This window comes from Miniopterus natalensis, chromosome 5 (genome assembly GCF_054644295.1).
Source record: "Miniopterus natalensis isolate mMinNat1 chromosome 5, mMinNat1.hap1, whole genome shotgun sequence".
Classification (NCBI taxonomy): domain Eukaryota; kingdom Metazoa; phylum Chordata; class Mammalia; order Chiroptera; family Miniopteridae; genus Miniopterus; species Miniopterus natalensis.
The window spans coordinates 65416644-65441683 of NC_142085.1; the positions used below are offsets into that span (position 1 = coordinate 65416644).

Consider the following 25040-nt stretch of genomic DNA (forward strand, 5'->3'; position numbering starts at 1 on the left):
GTCAAGTGGAGAAAATGGACATGTACTCAGACAGATACAAGATACTATGGGCCTCAAGGTAGTATGTGACAATTGTCGAAATAAATGGGAGATGTTCTCAAGGGTAGAATGGTCACTTCTTCCTATGGAGATCAAAGACTTTTTTTTTTGAATCTATACCATTGGTGATGGGCTTTGAAGGTTCATTTGGTCAGAGGTGGGAAGAACATTCCAGCAAAAGAGAATGGCAGGGCCAAAGTTTTAGATACAGAAATGTTAAGAACATGGACATTTAAATTGGGTTGAAATCTGTGGTAGGTATAGAAAATAATATTTCAAATGTAATTTAAGCCTGGATCACAGAGGCTCTAGACCCTCAGGTTAAGAAATGTAAAATTTATTCTAAAAGTGCAATGAATAAATATTGAACATTTATTATATACGTGGTCTAATACATTTGAAATATTGGAAAACTTTATCAGTAGAAATGAAAAGGAAGAATGAGAGACATTATTGAGAAGGTAGGTCAGGCTTCAGAACAAGTTGGGGTCTTACCCACAAAGAGATAGATAGCAAGCTTGGATGAGCCCACTGAGGAAGGGTGCAGGAGGGTAGGAAAGAGAGCTAAGAATGGAAGAACTCAGCCTCTGGGAGAAAACAGCAGAGTTCCCATACTGAAAACAACAACAACAACAACAAAAGTCTTATATCACGAGCCAAGAGAGGAAAGCATTTTCAAAAGTGTGGGGAGAGCAACAGTGTCGATGCATCCGGGTGGCCAAGCATGGAGGTGAAGTGAGAAAAGGGAATTAAGCTTCGCGCTTTGGGATCTGGGTTGAGTCTGAAGGGCCCCATGTGAGGGAGGAAAGCGTCAGGCAGAATATTCAGGTCGCATAAAGTTAGCGCCTGAAGGGCTGGTGAAGAATTGCTGGGAGACCTCTTTCAAAATTATGATTATAGATGAAAGCAGAGCAAGAGCACAATAGCATCAGGAGGCAAAAACGGAAGAGAAATTTCACACAAGAAAATAGTGTGAAGATATTTATGGGCAAAGGGAGGAGGGGTCCTTAGAATAAGAGCTGGAGATATGTGGTTGACAAGCAAGGATTAGGGGAGGCGAGAAGGAATGGAGTCACTGAAAACATGCTTTCAGAGAAGCAATGCTTCTTCCTCGGAGAATGGGAGGCTAGTGTTAGGTAAAAAAATGGGAAAGATGGAAAGAAATTATAATTCAGAGAAAAGGAACATTTTAAAGAATCCACATTGATGGCATAGAATATTAATTTTAAAAAAAGTTCTGTGTTGTGGCCAGTCTGCTCTGCATATTCTTAGCAAACATGATAAATAAATAAAAACTTCCTAAATAATGCATGTGTGCACCAGAAGGTACTCTTTATTTACTCCCTTTAGCAGCCTATTCAGATTTGTGCAGAGTTTCAAGAAATACTCATAGGCAAACTCCTGACTCCTTATGCACAGACGCACAGTAACAGTCTGGAGCTTCGGATTCTTCGTCACCCCTCTTTCTCTATTGGGTTCCCTGCATCAGTTTGTCTTTGCAGAAATACTAACCGCTCCAAGTTATCTCCTGAGCTGGTTTGCAGGCTATGTGTCAATAGTATGATGAGATATTACATTCTAAGTGTTTACTTTTTTTCCTTTCTAGAAGTCATAAGGATCCACAGTAGTTCAAAGTAACAGCTAACAGTGTTTGTTTTGGCTCTCGGGTATGACAGTCTCCCCTACACGCTGGTATTTAAAACAATCATGAGTTTTAAGGAAAACAAGTTGGTACACGGAGCAATATTCACAGAACTCTTGAAATCGAGCCCAGGGAATAATCAAGGGTGCGGAGACCGTTCACATTTGGAATTTGACACACAGTGACTCCAGGGCATGCAGTAAGCGTGTGCGATCCTCTCTGAGTGTCTGTCCTGTCACTCGGAGGAGAAGACACAGCTGTCTTGAGGGCAACGTCAGGGCCACTTAACATCACCAGGAAATGAATGAGGGCGCGCTGCTGCTATCCAAAGACTGGTAACGAGCAGCGACAAACATTTCACCCAATGTGCCTTCTGCACGGACCTTCTCTGGGGTCCAGCTAAAGGCGTAATCGGGGGCAGGGGGTTTAGCATGGCGGCTGGTACTTATTTAACAGATTTCAGCCCAAAGTAATGGCTTCATTTTTTTTTTTCTCCTGTAACAAAATCTTTGTAAATTTAATCACCCTCTTTCCAGATAGTGGGACTGTTTTAAATCCACCCCAAAATAAATGAGATGTTCTTTCTTATTACAATTTCATCTCATCACTTTCTAAATTTTGACACAAAAGCTTAACTAGCAAAATATGTCCTTGACTAGGGAAGTAGCCCAGTATTATGCCATAATCATCACCATCACCATCCTTATCATTATCCTCCTCATATAACGAGAGACATTATTGAGAAGGTAGGTCAGGCTTCAGAACAAGTTGGGGTCTTATCCATGAAGAGATAGCAAGTTTGGATGAGCCCACTGAGGAAGGGTGTAGGAGGGTTGGAAAGGTACCAATTAATAATCACTAATTATGCACCAATCATTAGTTATTCACCCTGTTCTATCTTATTTAATCTGCCCCAAATTTATTATTATAATTCACATTTTAAAAATAAGGTTACTAAGCATGGAGACGTTAAGTAAGTTTCTCAAGTTTATACAGCTTTTAAGCAGATTGGAACCAGTCCACCTGAAGCCAACGTGCCTATCAGACACTGCCTTATAATATCTTTTATATTCCTACCATGAATTTGGGGCTAAGTTGTTTTTAATAAAAACTACATTGATGTTAGTAGTCATCATCAACACTCTATTCCAGCAAGTGATCGACACCAATATTCCACCCCAGCAAGCAACCTCCAACAAAACAAACAAAAATCAGCCATTTCTCAAAACAATCATTATATATATCTGAAATAACATTCAATACACTACATAAAGTCATATTTTCCTTTTTCGAAGGTTTGTAAATATATGTATTAACCAAGAATGGTTTTGTTCTAAAGAAGATTAAATTTTGGGTCCTCTAATGAAAAAATGCCTACAGTTTTAATAGCAAGTTTAGGTTGATACAATTGCCTGGACGTAGCACGTCAGATAGTTTACTTTTTAATTTGCAAAAGTAAGGCATGAATCTTGGTTAAAACAAGATTTGTGAGTCACATTAAAAAACAACTTGGACAGTCAAACTTCTGATAATATAACAGACAACAACTACAAAATCAGATCTTTGGAGTAGTGTTGGGCTCAGAGGAGGTAAAGGAAATCTACAGAATCCTTCTGCCCCAACGGGGGAAAAACCCTCATGATACACGAAAGCTGAAGTCACCATGTGGGCAAGTGCTTATATTAAAGCTGGAATTCATACACTAAGTGTGCAAGGGGCAAAGTTGGGTGCAGCCATCCCTTGTTGTCAGGGATGGAAGGCTGAAAATAAGACTGTCCCAGGAGATTCTGAGAAGATAGTAGCTTCTATCTTTTAACAGATCGTTTAAATCTCCTCCAAATGTCCCATTAAACAGAGAGCAAAACTCATGGATAATATTTATAACAAAATGATATGAAGTTTAAAATACATGTGGATTGGGATAAACGAAGAGTCTAAAAGACATCAGGTGTCAGTGTTTGTAGAGAAGGAAGCAGAGGGAAGCAATGAGAAAGCTGAGAGACTGGAGAACAGGGAACCACCAAATAGCCAATAAATAGATATTTTCTGAAAACTGAGTCAGGACAAGTGGAAATCATCAGCTGAGACTGGAAGGCACTTTGCCCAGTGCAACAGCGGGTGAGCATAAAGGGCTCACCATGATGCCTGAGTGCTAGTCCCTGTGACCTCGGGAAGCTGATGAGCCAGGACTCATTCTCAGGACAGCAACCCACAAGGGGTAAGAAACCGATAGCTGTGGAATAAAAGTTGAGCAGGAGTAGAGACAAAGAAGATAAGGTCAGATAAGTAAGGGAAAGGGAAAAATATATAAGGTCAAAATCAAGGTTTCAATCACAGAAACAGGTCACCATGAGTGTGAGTCTAAGAAACAACAAACAACAAATTTATATCACAAAGCACTTCACATATTGAAATTTTCATACTCAATGCAGAACCAAAAAAAAACCACCAAAAAAACCAACAACACCCCACAACACCACCCAATGAACAGGCATTTTGAACGTTAGAAACCTTTAAAAAGCAAATCCTAAATGTAAACTATAAAGGAGGTTGTCTAAAAAAAGGAAGTCCTGGCTATTCCTCTGCAGAGATTGTTTGAAGTTTCATTAAAAAGTAATTAACTTCTAGAAAAGATAAAGTTTTATCAGTGTGGCCTTATAAAATTAAATTTGTTATCTTTGATATCAAAATTAGATCTCAGAGACTTTATAATGATCCCAAATCTGTCTATGAAGATAGTTTTGTTGAGGTGCTAAATGGCAAAATGCTCACTAGTCAGAATCAAGAAAAATGCTACAGGGCAAGATGCTCAAGTTAAATTTCCACATTGAATTATCTCAAGAAATTTTCTTATTACAATACTCCTTTTAAAATACTCATTTCGACGGGAAAGATAACCTAGCTTTATTTAAATATTGACTACCAGACAATAAGAACAAAACAACTATGGGTCCCTATAAAATATTTTTGTTGAAACCCCAGCACCCATTGTTATGAGTTTATTATCAATGTCTCAGCCATGTCAAGAGCCTTGCAGCTCCTGTAGCTGAAAGGTCTTCCCTTGGCGCCACCTGCCATTTAATAGTGTATTTTTTTAATTCTTTGCTTTATTCATATTTTACTTTTTGGAAAGTTCCTGGAGAAGAATGTTTTAAGATATACAGTTATTTGTTTTTCAGAGAAAAAGATTCAAAAGTCTTAAAATAATAATATCAGGAAGAAATGGTTGCTCCATTTGAAATTCAATGATGTGTTTATATCGCTTTTAATTTTTAAGGTAATAGATATTATAAATATAGTACAATCTAACACCTCTTGATGTGCTTCTCTAAATTCCATAGAAAACAAATTATTCTATAAAGAAAAAGATACAGAATGAATATAAAATGAATATTTAGAAATAAGAAAACTACTTTTTAAAAAAAGGAACACACAAAACAAGCATTGATTAAACAATAATAGTCTATAAATCATCAAAAATTTGATGTTGCAATGGTACTTTCACTGATGTTATAGAGAGATATTAGTGTATTGTTGATTCTATCAGCATCTTTTCTTATTCTACAATAGAAACCCAGATGTTTGAGAATCCAGTCCACTGAATGGTTTCAAGCAGCTCAATCAGAATGAACCATTAGAATTCAGGAAGAGATACCTCTCCTCCGTTTTTACACCAGTTATTTCTCACCTATTAATACTCCCCTTTCCTGACCAAAATGTCGAGGAATAAAGGATGGTCCCTGTACATCCAGCACCAACGCAGAAAAAATGACCTATCGGAGGTAGAGGACCTGGTCCCTTCCAAAAAAACAAGCAATGCAGGCACCAGAGCATATTTAGAGAATGTGGGTAGAAGGGATCATGGCTTCAAGCAGGAACTATTTGTGAACTTCCTTTAGTAATAGACAAATGACCAAAATAAGTAAGTCTAACCCCCCCCAAATTACACATGTACATAATATTGAAAAGATGGTTCAGACAAATAACAATGAGGTCTAGTTAAAGTCAGAATTTAATTGAATTGTAGGACAACCAGCTGGTGTCACAGAGAATTGCTTGGTGTGGAAAAAGAATCCACACATCTGGTCTCAGAAGTGTTGGGTGTGTGGTAGTTGTGCAAGAGCAAAAGAGAAGCACACAGAAGCAAGTTTTTCTTTACACCCATTTTTATCTTTTTCCAGTAAACAAACCTAACCATTCTTCAAGGTACAAATTCTGGGATCACTTCCTTCAGGAAGTCTGCCCTGACCACCATGGGCTGTAGGGGAAGGTGTGGAGTAGGACAGTTTCAGAGGCCTGTACTGAGGGTCGGCTCTACCTCTTGCCCTTGTGTTAGTGAGGAAGTCTGTACCCTTGTAATTATTATCCTTTTTAAAATCCCTAAAGCAAGTCCATATGGAGTTTTACGTTTTGCAGTCAAAGAACTTGGAGTGATATATATAGCTTTGGGGAATTGAAATGTGAGCAGTAGAAAAGGAAATGTGCTGTAAATATAAAATACACACATGCTTCCAAAGGCTCAATAGAAATAATAATAGAAACTATCAATACATTTCTATATTGAATACATGTGGGCATAGTATTTGTATGTATAGAGTTAAATAACATTATTAAAATTATATTTTTACCCTCTTAAAGTATCAACCAGAAGATTTCAAATTACACGTGTGGCTCACATGCTATTGCATTAAACAACACATTTAAAATAATTTGTTTTTTCCTACTCTGGAAACATGGAAATCAAAATTACTATTTCCTGAAATTTTAGGAACTTGTAGAAAAATGTACAGTTTTATCCTGTATATTTAGAACTCCTACCTATACCTAGATCTTGATATTTTACAAAGTGTTTCCGGAAGGCTTCGTTTATGCTCTACAAGATTAGGTCATTCCTATGTTATTCTCAGACATGCAATTACATTTAACTTAATGAAGATTAGGAAACAACAAAAATCAAAACAAAATTACTTGACCATATATGATCTATAGAAAATTTTTAGAGATTAAAGGTTTAAAGCAGAAACAAGATTATTTTGTTTCATTCTACTTTGATCACTGAAAATGTTTATATATTTGAATGCAAGACACTTTAATTTTCAGACTCAAGAACATGATAAGGTATTTCTGTTACAAGCTGTCATTTCAAATAATGCACTTTTATTTTTTTTAAGCTTCTGCACAAGATTAAAAGTTAACAAATTCTTGTCAGAGGGTTTAGTATAAAATGACTCAATCTCTAAATACATTAAAAGTATAAATATTTTATGAATTTTAGCTTGAAATTCATACTGTCTACCAAAGAGAACTTATCATTAATAGATACATTACTTACCTGATGCTCTTGCAGGTTTTTCTGCTAAAAAAGAAAAGAAAACCAGTTCTGTTTAACTCAGATAAAATGCAAAAAAATTACACATCAATGAACTATATAAAAGTTTCTAATGTCTTTTAACTTTCTCCTTATTGTCTAAGAGTTAATGAAGAAATATAACTCTCCATTGCCTGAGAACATGGGTCTTTGAATACCTTAATTGCTTTTATGTGAGATATAGAAAAAATCTATTAATCTTTGCAGGTGTCACAACATGTTGATGCTTTTCAAACACTTACTAAAATCAGCAGGATCTTTTTTAAATTAAGTGTTTTGGTTCAACTATAATAATACTTGATTTGAGAAAATTACTTTTGATGATATAATTAATCTAAATATTTGTTTTAATTTTCCAAATTTCATAAAAATATATCATTGAAAATTATTTTCCTTTCAAAGGTGAATAAAGACAAATAACTACCAACTGGACTGTAAAATCAAATCTTAAAAAGCAACATGCACAATCAGTTCAATTTTTCATAACTACATATTTTCAATGAGAGATTATAATTCTTCAAAGGAATGTGGTTTTCCATTCAACTGTATTTAGGTAGGACAAAGATATGAAATGAGATGATTGCCTCAGATACTATAGCAGATATTCTAACTTCTTGAAAAAGAAGAGGACTGGTAGCCTCTACGTTCTACCAACGTTACCCTAATTTAAAAGATTAGGCTTGAAAATGTTATTTTAAAAAGGAATCTCCATTACACAATTTACTTTGAGACTCGTAGCAGTTCTAATATAGACTTACTTCTGAAGTTTCTAAGAATTACAAATTTATACAAATTAACTTAATGCTAAGAGAAAGGTTGTGTGTGTGTGTGTTTTTAAAAACACATTTTCTCTTGGGATCCTTATGTTTTCAGTGCTAATTCAGGAACAGACCTCATCTATAAAATTGTAAAACAAAATAATTCAGAAAAATACTTCAGTAAGGTTCATGTGTTATGATTATTTTTCTTTAAAAATACTAGGCCTGGCTAAAAAGACAGAAACTTAGAAGGAATCGGCCTTGACACACTGCGCGGCGGGGACTGGCCGGAGCCGAGCGCTGCCGAGCCGACCCCGGGGCGCGGGGGCGCGGGGGCGCGGGGGCGCGGGGGCGCGGGGGCGCGGGGGCGCGGGGGCGCGGGGGCGCGGGGGCGCGGGGGCGCGGGGGCGCGGGGGCGCGGGGGCGCGGGGGCGCGGGGGCGCGGGGGCGCGGGGGCCCCACGCAGGCGGGCTCTCCCCTTCTCGCCGGCGGTCTTCCGAGATCCTAACGCGGGGAAGCTCCAGCGCGGACTGTTCGCCTACAGCCTTGTACAAGTTTGATTACTCTCTTGTTCCAAATTTCACTCCTTAGTATTACGGATAGTCCTGTGCCTCAATTATGAATAGTTTTATGCCTAAGGCATAGACCTAAAAAGGTGCCGCCCTTTCAGGCCGCGGCGGAGGAGCCGTGAGAAACACGGGGCGGCCCGCGCCGCGTCCGGGCCCGGGGGAGGGTGCCGCGGGGCCCAGGCGCGACGGGAGCGCGGGGACAGCCAGGCGGGGCCGGGCCGCGCGCTCCCTGACGCCCGCGAGGCCCTCGGGCCTGTTCGCGGGGAGGAGGCGGGTCTGGGCCGCGCGCCGGCGGGGGACTCGCGCTCCCCGGGGGCAAGGCCGGTCACCTCCTCGGGAAACAAAGATTTGCCTGGTTGTTTGACTTCGGGTGTTTCCTCTTTAGAGAAGAAAGTACAAGAGCGGAAAAAGGGAGAAAAAATAAAGGAAAGTCGTTTTTTAGTTAAGCAGCAGACAATTCAGCATCAACTGCAGACGCGTGGGACTGAATTCGCGCCGCCAGGACCACCGAGGCGTTACTCAGAACGGCAAGCACGCTGACGACTAAAATTTCTCAAACTATAACTAGAAACCTAGTTTGGAAATACAACCACTTTGTCAAACAATCTTAAAGAGTCTATTCACATATGGTAGAATTAATGAATTCTAAGTCCTTTGGTAGGTTTTCTTAGTTATAAATAATTACAAATTATAAATCCCCATTACATAAGCTTTCAACTCGACCTTCCATAGCCACGCACGCACGCGGTCACCGAGCAGGTTTCTAAAGCCAGCCATGCGGAAGGTTTATAACGTGCAGTGGGCGGGGCTGAGGTCGAAGGACATCACAGAAGCAAACCCGACTCACGGTCACTGCAGTTGGAGTACTGACACAAGATATAAACTGTTATTTTTCTTTAGCCTATGATAATGCAGAACTAGTGTTTTGTTTTGTTTCTGAAGTAAATTTATAGACCAATAATATTTAAAAATATAACATGTCAGGTTTTTGAAAATACATCTTTCCTCACAAATCAGCTGAAGTGATAACACTTTCTGTAAACCTGATACATTTAATTAGCAATCTAATATAACTTTTTTGGAAGCTATTTTCAAAATTCAAGAAAAATTAATTAAAATATTCTATAAAAACTAAGATGGAAAATTAAATAATGTCTCATAAATAAAACAGTATTTGCAAATGATTGTATTTCATATGGGAATTCTAGCTTTGACTTTCAATCTTTAATTTTTATTATATTCTTTACATTAGTAGCAATAACACAAACTAAATAGACTAGAGATTTTCTCCATCTCAAAGGCAACGTTTCATGTTTTACATTGGCATAGAATCTCTTCAGAAGAAAATTGTAGCTGCACTTGTAAGAATATGTCACGACATTCTAAAAACTTTAGATAAAACTTCTAGATATATTATTGATTGAAATGTACATATTTTTAGCCCAGGGTAAAGTCTGAGTCATAATTTCACAGTATTAAATAAACATTTCATCTTTATGAAATTGCATAACATTCATAAACTTTAAAGATAGATTTCATAAACTGTTGCATTTTTATTATTGTTTGAAACATCAAAATAAAATAATAATTCTGAAATACAAAAAACAACTTACCCTTCAGTTTTGAAAAAATATGAAAGTAAGAAGCTAGTGTGTTAAAATTAAATAATTGAAGGCAGCTGTTATGTGACCTGAATTTTTCTTAAGCCAGCAGTGACTAGTAGAGGCAACTCCATACCATGCTTACTCAATGCATCTTAACAAAAAGTGAAAGTATGTAAAAGAGAGCTGTGACCACTTCTTTTTTCCACCCCGGTATTAGTTATCATGGTAAGTGTGTTCATTTCACAGGTACGACAACAAAAACTCATTTGAGGCGCTCCTCGTACATCCCGGTGCGGAAATACATCTAACAGGTGCTCAGTGGATACCGCAGGGGTTAGTGAGCACACTGCACGGCACTCTCTCAGTCGGGGTCATTTGCATCGTCAAAGGCGTAATGACCGGTGCCTTCACGTACTGTACTTTTGACCGCATGTATAATTCAGATAAATTTTACATTTAAAACAAATAGCAAGATCTTAAAATTCTAAAATGGTACACTTACTTAAAGTTGGTTTTGGTTTGTCTAAAAAGTAAAAAAGAAAAGAAAATTAGTGATAATTTTCTATCTATAGATAAAATATCAGCCATTTTAATTTCCTGTTTCTGTTTGTTCAAGTTAAAATAGCCAAAGGCTAAACTTACAATTAAAATGAGCAAAAAGCAATGCATTCTGAGTAATTTTAAAGTAATATTCCCAATGAATTCCCCAAAGGAGAAGTTGTAAAGCTTCAAAATATAGATTCTTCATGGTCTCTTTTTTATTCTTGTAAAACCTCATCTTTGATTTGATGCAATATGAATGCTCATGATAATCTGAACTCCTTACTGTTTTTTAATGGCATAAAGTGTATGTTTTATTACTGTTTTTAGAGAATATATATTAATATTAATTCATATTAACTATTTAAACTCTCCCAATCTAGTTTTTGAATGAAGAAGCTGACTTTATAAAATCTTAAGAAGAACAAATAAGCGGTAGGTGAAAAATGCAAAGCTATACCATTTAAATACATGATCTGTTTCTCCAATATAACTTAAACAGTAGCCAACATTTGTCCATGACTGTGAAGAATTTGAATCACTTAAAATTAGGTCAACTAACTAATTCATTAACAGTAGGCAATACAAAGTGATACAATTTTTTTAGAGAACAATGACAAAATCTATAAAAATTACATTGAAAATACCATTTTACTAAAAAATGTTACGTTAGGAAATTTTACCCCAAAGATAAATTCACAAAACTAAACAGATAGGTGTATTTATTATTGTATATCATTAAAGAAAGCTTGTTAGATAACTCAATCATATGTCAACCAGAGACTAGTTCAGTGTGCACAACTATATAAGATAATACTATTAATGAGATAAATTTTTATCTACTGATATAAAAAAATCTTCAAAATACCCTGTTAAATAAAAAAATTTAGGGAAAGGGCTGTTTATACTATGCCATGATTTGTGTAAAAAAAGTGGATATATATCATTTGTATATATGTATTTGTATATATATTTATACATATATATGAAAAAAAGAGAAGAGGGAGGGATATTTTCTCAGCCTCCTATATGCCTTAGTGTTTGAGCCATGCCAAATATTATATATATATTTAAAATGGATTAATGTTCTTAAAATAATTAAACTACTATACACTGAGATAATTTCTATTTTAAGAAAATATATCTTGTTGAAATTCATGATTAGTTTTCAATGGAATACATTATGTGCAATTTTATAGGATATTTTACAATACTATAAACTGAATCAATGTCATCAATATGATAAATAATATTAATATTGACAACAGTAAAATAATATTTGGAAAGGACCTTGTGAATATGAAAGAAAATACTACTTTGTTAATACTGCTGTGTTATAATAGCATGTTTGGCAATCCATACATATTGGTTATAATATTTAGCAAAATGTATGTCAGAAATACCACAGTCCCATGGCTGAGAAACTAGATTTTACCACAAAACCACAGGACTAAGCACTCCCACAAAATAAAAAGCATTTTCTTGCTTTGCTTTAATATTCAAATGTAATAAAAGTAGTGAATTAAGACAATGTAAACCAAAAAGGCAAAAACACCTGTTTTTATAGGTGGCGAATCTTTTTCTTGATGTTCAGCTTTTTCTAGAGAGAGAAATCAGAATTAACTGGCAATCTGTGGCTTGTTTGTGTAGCAAGCTTTTCTTATTTATATATTTGCAGGCTGTGCTCATTGATATGGGAAGCATGCCCCCAAGTCATTTGCATGTAACTTGGAACACAGAATGCATATTGCCATAGAAACGCATTAAAAACAAGGTCAGGTTCAGTCTCAGGGCATCCTGTAAGACAGTTGGAAGGTACTAGCCCTCTTGGGGCCATGCGGAATAAAAATAAGATAGAATACAACGAAGAGGGGAATGACAAAAAGAGGATTTTTCTGTCTTTGCCGAAGGTTGAGCCATTCCTTTGGGATAGTTTAGAGCAGATGACATTTGCCTATCGTATATTACATGCTCTGACTCCTAGTTCCCTTCTTGCTGGGTCAGACGCAACTTGATGCTGGACATTTATTTCTTGTCGAAAAGTTAACCTAAACCTGCCCTATTCCAGAAAGCACCACATTTGCATTTTTATTTTCTTGGACCACACACACTCTCTTTCCAGGTCCAGTTTGAATTCTCAGGGATAAATGCAAATTAAGTCTAGGACATTATAAGCAAAATCAAAATATGTAATTGATATACCTCTTAGTTCTCTGAAAAACGTTTGAATTGAAAAAAAGAGAGATCTCTCTCTTACATCAAAAGTGGAACTTCAATGAAGCCACATAGGGTAGGATATTTTGAATAAAGTTGAGAATATTTGTAAATAATGATAATTGCCAAACATTAATTCTTTGTCATCACCTCCAGGGTTAGTTGTCCTGAAATATCAAATATCATTGATATTTATCTGTCCATTGCTCATCTTATCACAAAATGTTTATAATTTTATGGATTTCTAAATACCAATGAATACCTACAGTATAATTAATGCTTCTTAAATAAAAAAATTAAAACAGTATATGGTTCATTGTATAGCATTTCATATTGTTCTTTTACAGCCGATATGGACTCACTGTTTTAATGTTAATAATAATGGTACAATTTCAAGATATCTCTTCTGTATAATTAGAATTAACTATTAATTAGTAGCAAAAGAGAAGGGTGTTAAATCAGAGCCATAGCAATAACATTAATCTATCACCTCTATAGGTGTTTTAGTCTTAAGCAACACTAAAAATAATAATTAAAACAGCAAATTGTTAAAGTTAAAATGACCAAGCCACATTTTTCAGTTTTTATTCTTTTCATCTCTTACTTGCTGGTTTAGGCTTGACTGTGGAGAATGAAGAAAAATAAATGCCATATTGATAAGTGTAAACCATGGAAAAAAGAACTCTTTAACATTTATAGTTAACTTTCTTAGTTTTTAGATTTCCGTATCTTAAACTTAATTCATTCTCTCTGAGCTCTATTATTTTACTGTCAACAAACAGATTAATCACACTGCTAATGAAAAGCTAAGACACAAAATGTATGTAAACTCGAAAACAATCGGTGCATTTGAAACACAAATACTTTGGGCTACTTTCTTTATAATCCCCAAATACCCATATAACTAAATGAGATATTCAGGAGGCCATATTAACACCTTAGGGTGAAAATTGAGGGCATATTAACTGAAATTATGAGTTTAGGCAATGGTTTGAATAGAGTACAATTGTCATAAGAGGTATGTGAAGTGGCCCCGTGGGAGTTTTTTTCTCATGTAATAATAGCCTATAATTTCTCTAAATACTTCTTTCCTGAGTTCTATTATATTTTTCTCTGAGAAACTGTATTTAAATACTTATTATCTTGATTATCTCAGTTGAAAGAAATTACTTCACAGATTTATTCCTTTGGAATTATTTTTAATAAGAGATGGAACTGTATTAACGACCAAGGTGGATAGGATTTCTGTCATGGAATCAAATAAAGGAGATGCAGTGTTTCCAGAAGTCCATAGGAATGAAGACTCAGTTTTGTCCATTCTTATCACTTCTTTATTTTTCTCACATAAAATAATAAAGAATAGACTGTTTTTCTTTAATATTACATATTCTGCCGATCTTTTATGCTATAGGGCAGATTTTAAAAGTTATTCAACCACATAACTCTCTGTGGAGTTCTCATGAAAGGACATTTTTCTTCTTCTTTTTTTTTTTCTTTGGCTCATGAGAGGAAATGATTCCATATAACACATAAATACAGACAATTTCAGTTTTTCATGTCTTTAAAATCTGAGAAAACATGGTTTGAAGATAAGATCAAACACCTACTAGTACATGATAATCAATGCATTACATGGATTCTTTTCATGAATTATATGTAAACTTAAGTCAGTCACACTTATAAAAAATAAAATTATGTTACTTCAGTTTTCCAGGGTCAATTTTTACTGAGTATAGCTCTAGTTATTTACAAGAATTTAGAATTTTAGTTTTTACAGCACTAAACGTGTGCAAACTTCAGTGAAGCTGTGTGCGTACACCCACATAACAAAGAACCGATATACAGAAGAAAAATATGAAATATCTATTTACCTGTTTTTTCTATTGTGGTAGCTTTTATCTGCTTGACACCTTTTTCTTCTGTGACAGGAAAAAGTGTTATCACAGGTAGAAATTTCAAATGTGTCAGTACAAAACAATGACATATTTCAACCTTGATATTTTGTATTCTCTTTGAAATAACACCAATACTGAGAAAAAAGTAGCTGTTTCCTTAACGAAATAGCAAGTGATGTCTTTTATTTAAATTGGACGGAAGCACAAAGAAAACCTGTCCACCTGCGATGTCCTTCGCAGCTGTCTTGCCATAAGAGTTTTCCTAATTCAAATCATCTCCACCTGCCAACACGCTCCTTATCTCCTGCCTTTACTGTATTTCACTGTATTTGCCTACACAGAAGCCTTGTTTTATAAAACATGGACCCCTTTCCATGATCGAGTTAGAACAGGAAGAAGCAGCCTTTTATCTTTGTTGTGCAAGGTGTCTCCCCGGGAACCCAGGATTGGCCTGGGAACTCAGGTTCTTTCATGGTGTAAAGCTGGGGCAGGGCAAAAGTGGTACATTTATGGGATGTTTTCTTTTCTCTATGTTTTTGTCAGCATAGTCAAAGAAGAGGGATTATTACAATGATCCTATGTAAAATTAAACTTTTCAAGTATTCAGCAAGGGAGTCAATCAGCTGGTCAAATATCCAAATGGGAAAGCTCTTTGGGAAACAGAATTTAAAGAGTATGACGGTTATTACTGAAATAAAAGAGGGATGTGGTGAGAGGATAATGCATTTGCCATACACTTGAAGACTAAAGTCTCCCATTCTCTCTGAAATAACACCTCAACATGACTTACATCAGAGACAGTGAAGAAAATAACAGGTTTTCATCATTCTTTAAAAGTTGTTTCTAAGGGTTTGCTTATGTCGATACAGACAGCTATGTCTCCTTCACACTCCAGTTCTGCCTTCTTTATTCCTACGGTTTCTGTTGTTGATGTCTCATATTTTTAAAAACATCAGCAAATAAAATCGTTCTGACTCAAACCTATTGTAAATAGATTCTTTAAAGTAAAATTTTAAAAATGAAAGCGAAAGGTTTCCCAAGAGATGTTTTGAGAAAGCATGTTTCTAACTTTTGAAAGGTCCTGGACAATCCGTATTCACAACATTGGGCGAGTGACTCAGCGTGGGGTGGTGTACATAAGTCTACAGAACAACTGAGGCTTGGGGCTGCCTCCAAATTAAATTATTACTTAATTAGCTTAAGTTAAAATGTAAAGCTTCTCTTCTTAAATAAAAACTAATGAATAAACACGTCTTGGTAACATCTGTATTTATCTTTAGGAGCAGGACACATTGGTTTACCTCTACTTTGTCCAAGTAATAAAGACCAGAAATAAAAAGGAAGGATTGGAGACAAACATGGAGTAAGAAAGAAGAACAGAAAGTGGGGAGAAATGTTGACTTCTTTTTCTTGCCTTGGAGTCTAAGATGGTCATGTTTGAATAAGCCAATCTGAATTACAGACATTTTCTCAGGATGTCTTGCCCCAAACAGAAGAAAACAAAATAACATATAAAGCCCACTCACCCGAGCCCTGGAGGTGATGTTTTGTGCTTAGCTATGTGTCTGATGGGAAGGAAGACTGGCTGTGTAATACCTGGCATGGGGCAAGTCCTCAGTACAAAACACATTGTGAAGGTGACTAAAATGGGGTGTTCTAGAATCTGGATGACGTAAGACATGAATCCTGTCTAATAACTTTATAATGGACTTAAAGCTCTTCATTCTGCTAAAACTAGAGCATTTAAGGCAATTCGATACTACAAATACCACCTGCAAAATACCTGGTTTACCATGAGAAACAGTCTTTTCTGGTTTCACTGTGTCTTGTTCTAGAAACAGTAAAAAGAAAACCTTTTCAGGTGTTTGGTTTTATAAACTAGCATGCACTGAATTTTCTCTGTGACTTAGGCCAACAATTTATTAAAGAGAAGATTTCAACAACTCTGCCCATGGAGAAAACCTATTCCTAAATTCTCATGTCATCCTAGTTTACATGAAAACCTTAAAGGTTTTGGTTTCATAACAACCATGTACCAAGAATTACTACATTTATGCACCCATAATATCCAAAGACCAGGCTTAATAAAGCATCAATACAAAATGAGAACTTAGGTTGGAATAAAGTATAATGGTCACACAAAGTAATGTGAAAATATGTATTATTAAACATATTTTAAAAATGTCTTGTAAAAGATTCTATAGGAGCATTATAGATAAAATTCATACGTACACTGTGTTTTTTGGGCTTTTTCAGATAAAGCTAAAAAAACTTTTGTTTATAAAAATAAATAATAATATTCAATTAAATCACTGCAAAACTACATTATGTAACAATAATAATTAAAAGTTTTAAATGGTATTAGGACTAACTAGAAATTTTAAATGGTATTAGGTTTCTGTTTTACAAAAGGGAGGGAGTGGGGGATATGCAAAGTATTTGTATCTGGTTATACATATTCATCTGCAGCAAATAAATATAATCAGAAAAATAAATCAGAAAACAATAACTAGGCATCTATGAGCCTTGTTATGTTCTATATATATTGTTTATAAGAGCAACTAGATTCAAGCTTATAGTCAGTTGCTAAGTAAGATCTGGTGAAAATTAACGGCAATATAGTATTGTATACACAGATTCTTGAATTTGTGATATCGAAGAATCCTGCTGTGTAATTTTTTTATAATGAAGAAATCACTTCCATAGAGCCTGAGGGTTTTTGTAATTTGCCTCAGGTAAATAGCTAGTTGGTACCAGAGCTAGGACATAAACATTAAATAGCAATGTAAACTTGGAAAGGTCATCCTGATTTTAGGCCATTGTTAACTCTTAATAAAATGATTGCTAGTCTGAGACAATCTCTTACTGGGAGCACCCAGGATTTTGAATAAATCAGACATGGCCAGAATCCTAACTCCAACATTTATTAACTTGAAAATCTTGGAAAAATAATAATTTCTGAACTTGGCCTATTGAATTATTTCTACAGATATTAAATATGAATAACAATTGTCATGTTTCATGTCTCTCATAGTTATATGATGAATATAAAAATTTTATGCTAGTCCTTAACTCATAGCAGGTGTTTAATAATTATTGTAATATTATATTATTGTATATATGTAATTATATATAATAATTGTTGTCCTTGTTCCCTTCAAATCTCAGTAGTCTATGATTTTGTGATTTTATTACCCTGGTGTGTTATCAGAAAGAATCCCACAAATTAAACATGACCATACTTGGTTTTGAAGAACCCCAAGGAATGCTTCTAAAAACTGGAGTTTCTGCTGAAGCCCATTTAAAGCCATATTTTTTTATATTTTTGCCTATGGGATATCCCCATTCTCAACTAATTCAGTAGCATAAAACCATATTGATCAATGGAGTAGGAAATATAATGAGGATCTGGGAGACTCTGTAAATCTCCACTGGTGGGTGGTAAGCCTCTTTTAGATCTAAAATGAAGACAATAGCAGCTCTGTCAATTAAAGAATAAAAAAAATTGATACCTGATTTTGTTTCCTTTTTTACTTGTGGCTCTGAAGGGAAAACAAAATGCAGAAATTTAAAAATCTGAAAAAAATAACTAGAACACAAATCCATTTTTGGAAATTATTCTGTTTACCATAATTGAAAAAAGAAGAATTGCACTAAAAATTATTCCAGTTTCATGCTAGTTTCTCAATGCTGGACTATTAAACACAATAGTTGGAATCATGCCATGTAATAAGTTGTTGTTACTGCTAATTGATTTTAACCTGAAATTTGTTTTCTCAAGATGATTGTTGTGGAGAATAGTTACTATGTCAGCATAAGATAAATGATTTGATAACAAAAATTGGAAGAGTCTTTTTGACATAGATATAATTGGACAATTATGCGATTCAGAAGTTTACACAAATAGTGTTATGGCTTGAATTGTGTCCCATCAAAAGATCTGTTGGAGCCCTAACCTCAGTATCCCAGAACGTGACCTTATCTGGAAATAGGATTGCTGCAGATATGATTAGGTAAGAAGAAGTTGTACTGGAGTAGTGTGGGTCCTTAATCTAATGTGACTGATGTCCTTAAAAAAATAGCAAAAGAGGAACAGGCATAGAAACACACAGGAAGAAGATGTCTAGGTGCTGATGGAGGCAGAGATTGGAGTGATGCTCCTACAAGCCAAGAACACTGAGGATTTCTGGCAAGAACACCAGAAGCTAGAAGAGGTAAGAAAAGATTCTCCTCTCTAGGTTTCAAAATAAGTACAGCTCTGTTGACATCTTCATTTTGGACTTCTAGCCTCTAAACCTATGAGAGGATACATTTTCATTGTTTTAACCTACCCAGTTTGTGGTACTTTATTCCAGTCATCCAAGGAAACATATTTTTGGTACCAGGGAGTGGGGTGCTGCTGTAACAAATACCTATAAAAATGGGAGAATGGGAGTGGCTTTGGGGTTGGGTAGTGGGTTGAGGCTCAAAAATTTTTGAGGCACTTTATATAAAAAGCCCAGATTGCCTTGAAAAGACTATTGGCAGAAATATTGACTTATAAGACTATTCTGCTGAGGATTCAGAAAGAGCTGAGGGGAGCTATAGAGCAAGCTTCTGTCTCCTTTGAGAATACATATGTCAGCATGAACAGAATATTCTTAGAAATAAGAATGTTAAGTGTACTTCTACTGAGATCTCAGAAGAAACGAGGAACATGTTATTGGATACTGGAGGGAGGGTGATGTTTGTTATAAAGTAGCAGGGAACTTGGCTGAGTTGTGTTCTTCTGTTGGCTGGAAGGTAGAATTTGTAAGTGAAGAACATGGATATTTAGCTGAGAAAGTTTCCAAGCAAAGTGTGAAAGAGTCAGCCTGATTTCTCCTTGCTGCTTAGAATAAAATGTGAAAGGGAGGATCAGTTGAGGAATGAACTGTTAAGCAAAAGGAACCAGCACTTGGTCATTTGGAACACTTTCAACCCATCTGAATAGTGTGCATGGGAGACAGGGCCAGTGGTGTGGCTGGACAAACTTTTGCTGAAGTGGGTAAAGAATAAATGTGGGACTCATGGATCCAATCCACTTTCTCAGCAGAAGGCAGCTATAGAGACGTGGTGGTCCAGGAAAGATTGTGGAGGACCTTCCTGTTCAATGACTTGAACCCCCGTTAACTGAAAGCAAGACTGGTCATGTTTTTGAGAATATTCTACAAGCAGAGGCAATGCAGCCTGGATAGAGAGGGACAGAGGTGGATGAAATAAAAAAATAACAACAGATTCAAACCTGGGCTGATGGGACCTCCTCAGGTAGAGAGGGCCAGTCACCTAGATGTTCAAGAGGGCAGAACCACACCCTACCAGGCCCAGAGGACTCAGCAGTGAGCCAAAGAATATTTTCTCAGGCTTTGAAATCTAGTGGAATTTTTTCTGCTATGTTTTGAATTTATGTGGAACCCGTGACTTCTTTTTATCTTCCAATTTCTCCCTTTAGGAATGGAAATGTCTATCCTATTTCTGTCCCACTGTTTTATTTTGGAAGCAGTCATTTGTTTTCTGGTTTTATAGGTTCACATATGGAGAGGAATTTTCTGCAGAAAGAATCATACCCTGAGTTTCATGCATAACTGATTTACATAATGAGATTTGGGGCTTTGAATTGATGAAATTTTGGATTTAGAGTTGATGCTAAAATGGATGAGACTTAGGGATTATGGAATGAGGTGAATGTATTTTGCACCATGTGAAGGACATGCATTTTGGGGGTGGGGGTAGAGTAGACCTCTATGCATTGAATTGTGTCATCCAAAAAAAGAAATATACTGGAGTCCTAACACTCAGTACCTCAGAATGTGACCTTATTCGGAAATAGAGTCATTGTAGATATAATTAATTAAGAATTTGTCATATGGGAGTAGGGTGGATCCTTAATTTAATATGATTGGTGTCATAAGAAGAGGAGAAAAGGTACAAAGATAGAGACAAAGAGAGACAATGTCCATCTGATGACAGAAGCTGAGATTAGAGTGATGCTTCTACAAGCCAAGGGACACCAAGGATTGCTGGCAAACACCAGAAGGGAGAAGATGCAAGGACTGATTCTTCCCCACAGGTTTCAAGAAAAACATGGCCCTGCTCACACCTTGATTTCAGACTTCTAGCTTCTGGAACTATAAGAAAATAAATTTCTGTTGTGTTAAGCCACCTAGTTTGTGGTATTTTATTACAGCAGCCCTACAAGCCAAATAGTTATGGAACATGAACCAAAACTTTAACTGTTATGAGAATCTGAATTCCCTTTGTTCTTTTAAAAAAGTTGCTGCTACCTGCTATAGCCTGAAGAAATGTTTATCTCACTCAGGAGCCCCCGAAAAGGGAAGAGTGAGAGAAGCTGTGTTTCTGATAAAATATTTATGTCCTATATCAGTAAATAAAATCAGCAAAAATAGTGGTTGTGAAAGACTGAACCCAATTAGTCAATTGTTTTTTCTGAAACATATACATTTCTCAGGAATTTTTCTTCCCACCCCCCAGGAACAAGTAGTACAAAATATGTACTATGTTTGTTTTATTTTAAAAAGTTAGTCAAGGATAAAATTTGGGTATAACATTTTACACTGGGACACATTTGCAAAGACATTTTATGCTATTCATCATAAATATGGAATGCAAGTATGAATCCATACATAAAATATGCATACCTGGCTTCTCTTCTTTTTTTACTTGTGACTCTGAAAATATAGATACACAGTAATAAGGATGATTATATAAAGATATTTATTTCCTGCACTCATGCATACAGGGGTGGGCAAAACTGGGTTTACAGTTGTTTGTATGGAAAAAAATACAAAAATTAACAATAATGCAAGAATAAACTTTTGTTTACTCACAACTGTAAACCTACTTTTGCCCACCCTATTTCATTTACATATTATTGAGTTTTTTAATATGTCATGTTAATTTTGTTTTTAAAATAGCAGGAAATTAATACAAACAGACAAAATAAAGGTTCATCATTATTAATCACAAGTGTTATTTTGAGAAAAAATAAAATGTGAACTAAAACTTTTAATGAGAAGTTAATTAAAGGTACTGATTTGTATCTCCACTGAACAAAGGATGAAGGAAAATGTTAGCATAACATATTCTCAGAGGAACACTTAAGATAATAGGCAAAAATAATTTCTTCACAAAATAATTGCCTTGGATTTAAGCAAAATACTCAAAAATGGAATCAGAAAAGGATTAAAAGCATGCATTTAAGATTTGTTATTTATTTATTATTTAGGCATGCACATAACATACGTGGAGGCTTAAGCTTCACTTCTTTGCCTAGAAAAAGTTTCAAAAAATTATTAAAGGCTGAGTCATTCAATTCTTATTGAATTGTCATTGAATGATGGAACATTATACATTTGAAAATTAAAATCAAACAAAATTGACACCAGCTATTCTTCTTTATCGAAATTTTATAAGCTATGTAATTTCATGTCCATGTCAAGCTACTAATTAAAACATCATTTTAAATAATAAAACAGTTTATTTTTACTGCACCATTAAAAAATAATTTTCTCACAAACTCTTGTGTAATGTTAACTTTTTAATTGTATATTAAGATAAGACATTTTTTGAGACATTACTTTTAACCCTTCATTATTCAAGATGAAAAATCCAAGACACTTTTTAAAATTTTCCATTACCATTATCAATATATTATCTGTCCCAGTATAATACATTAAAAAAATAATTGCTGTGAATTTGGAATTCCCATGACTAGAAATGTTTTTGCTTTTATGGCATGAGGAACCCTAGTGTAGGGGCTGGTAAATTTTCTATGAATGGTCAGACAGTATATAGTTTTGGATTTGGGGCCATATGATCTCTGTTGCAACTATTCACCTCTGCTGTTGCTACATGGAAGCGGTCCTAAGCAATAAGAAATAGTTTATTTACAGAAACTAGCGGCCAGTGCATAGGCCATTGTTTGCCAACCTTTGCCTTACCCATAGTCAGTTTTCATTTTCTTTTTTATCTCAACAAAGGTGTGACAGTAAAACACACACACAACAACAACAACAAAAACCCTCCTTTGATTCTGGGTTCTTTCCTACTTGCCATCCAATGCCACCCATCACTGCTCAACCCAGCTTCTTAAGAATGTCATCATTACCTGCTTTTTGTTCACCTCTCGACTTTCATTCGTCATCAATTCACTATAATCTAGCTTGTATCCCCACCATCCTATTCACAGGCCTCTTTGATCACCAGTTCTCCCCTACTTGCCAAGACCAGATGGGAGGGATTAAGATGCACAAACTGCCGGTAAGAAAAACAGTCATGGGAATGTAAGGCACAGCATAGGGAATATAGTCAATAATATTGTAATAACTATGTATGGTGCCAGGTGGGTGCTACACTTATTAGGGTGATCATTCTGTAAGGTTATATATATATATTAGAAATCACCTAATCTAACTTCCTCGATTTCTTTTCTTTCTTATATATATAAGGTATATATATATCTCTCTCATCCAGGTATAAAATTATATATTTATGTTAAAAATTAATTTAAATCTAAGTAGTAAATCATTTATTAGGGAGACACAGTTTAGATAAAAAAAAGCCCTACCCAGTCTTTCTTCACCTGGCTATCTTGACCAGTCTCTAAGACTACCCCCGTATCTTCTCCCTTGGGAAATTCTCCCTGAACCTAAAGGCTGTAGAAATACGACTTTCCTCTGTGTTCACAAAGCACATTCTGCACAACTTTTCTTATTTGCTTGATTTTAATTACTCATTCCCTTTTTGTTGATATTAGCTCTTTATTTGATGATCTCTGCCTTGATACAATATCTTTCTTGAGAGTTTAAGTTTGTTACCCTCATAAGAATAATTTTGTTGACCTTCTGTAGCTATGGTGGCTTTTGGGTGATTTTCTGTCTCAGAAATTACGGAGTTCTACACAGCCCACGGCAGATATAACATAGGAGCTCAGACACAAAGTTAGCAGGAGCCCATTCAGCAAACGTGGATACCACATCATATGCTAGAGGAAAAGGTGTGCAAAGAGGCCAAGGCAGGAAAACACATGGTACGTGCTTATAGCTAAAAAAGAGTAATTGAGAAAGTAAGTTGCCAAGATCGGAGGCAAGGTAAGTAGGTAAGAAGTTTTTGTTGTGGACCTAGAGTAAAAGGAACATATTAGAAAAGCACTGAATAGACCAAAAAAATGCATGGAATTGGTGATCTTACTAAAATGTTTATGGGGGAGGAGTGATGGTGGCAGATTAGACACATGGGAGCCACATGAATATGTCAGGGGCAGTGAACCTAGCACTGTTCCCTGTAGATACACATTCAGAAAAGATAACTAGTATGGACTTGTGGTGGATCTTTGAAGAGATGAAAACAAAGTGGCTGATTAGGTCATGAGTTTGTCTATTTATTCAGGCAAGAGATCATGAGAACTAGAACTGGGGTCTTACCAGGAGAGAAAATGAAGGTAGAGAGCAAATTTGAGAGACAAATACCTGGCACCCATTTGGCTGCTGGGTGGTGAAAGAGGAGAAGTTGTAAATGACTCAGAAGTTGAAGTCAATGAAACTGAACGGTGAGTCATGAATTCTATTTCTTGAGGTAATGAGCAAATAAAAAAGACAATGGAAGAGATGTTGAGTCCAATTTTAAACAAGGTGAGGTGCTGGCAGAATAACCTTGAGAAAATGTTTACTAGGCAGTTAGAAAGGCAGCTATAAAACTCTGAAGAGTTTGTTTATAAATATTACTTTTTAAAAAATAAAAAACCAAATTATTGCTTACTACTTACTGTGTCTCTTATAGTACTACTTATATTTAATGTCCTTTGCTTCCTAAAAGGAGCACTTAGCTATTCTCCCATTACCTAATGAAATTCATGTCCTATTTGTCATCATTTTCTTTGGGGGGTTGTAAATAAAACAAAGAAATGTAGTGGCTAATAATATGCTATGTCAAAAATAAATAATTATTGTCATGTTGTCCCAGTATTTAAAAATATAGTCTTTTTTTTTGGTCATTTTATTTTTAACTGTGGATTTAAATAATTTGCCTTTTGCCCAAAAAGGGGGGGGGATTTTATTTTTTATTTTTGAGAAAGAAGAGATGACGAATGTAGTCAAATACTGCCTAAGGGTCAGCATAATATGAACAAAAAAAGCATCCTTGGAATCAGGCAAAAAAATGTGTTAGCGGCCAACTTTTGGGAAAGGAATTTAGGAGAAAAGATCACTCGGCAAGAGCCTCCGATTAGACACTCAGCTTTGATGTAATCTGTCCTCTCATTATGCCTTCAAAGCTCAGGGGAAGTTTTCTCTTCATCATAATTAGGCTAATTCCCTCCATCTATGATGTGCATCCCCAGGCTCCCCTGCTTGGGGCAGTTCTCTCCTAACCCCCT

The 25040-nt window shown here is 35.7% G+C and overlaps 1 protein-coding gene across 1 annotated transcript in view; it reads right to left on the reverse strand.

The window, feature by feature from the left end:
* Positions 1-25040, reverse strand: part of TRDN (triadin) — a 254454-nt gene that overhangs the window by 8107 nt on the left and 221307 nt on the right. Inside the window, exons 24-33 of the mRNA XM_087817589.1 lie at positions 21911-21937; positions 21307-21336; positions 18142-18171; positions 16413-16460; positions 14606-14653; positions 13339-13356; positions 12076-12120; positions 10483-10503; positions 8729-8755; positions 7014-7037 (exon numbers count right to left, since the gene is read on the reverse strand). Of these exons, the coding sequence (XP_087673715.1) occupies positions 7014-7037; positions 8729-8755; positions 10483-10503; positions 12076-12120; positions 13339-13356; positions 14606-14653; positions 16413-16460; positions 18142-18171; positions 21307-21336; positions 21911-21937 (318 nt within the window). The remainder of the gene's footprint in view (positions 1-7013; positions 7038-8728; positions 8756-10482; positions 10504-12075; positions 12121-13338; positions 13357-14605; positions 14654-16412; positions 16461-18141; positions 18172-21306; positions 21337-21910; positions 21938-25040) is intronic.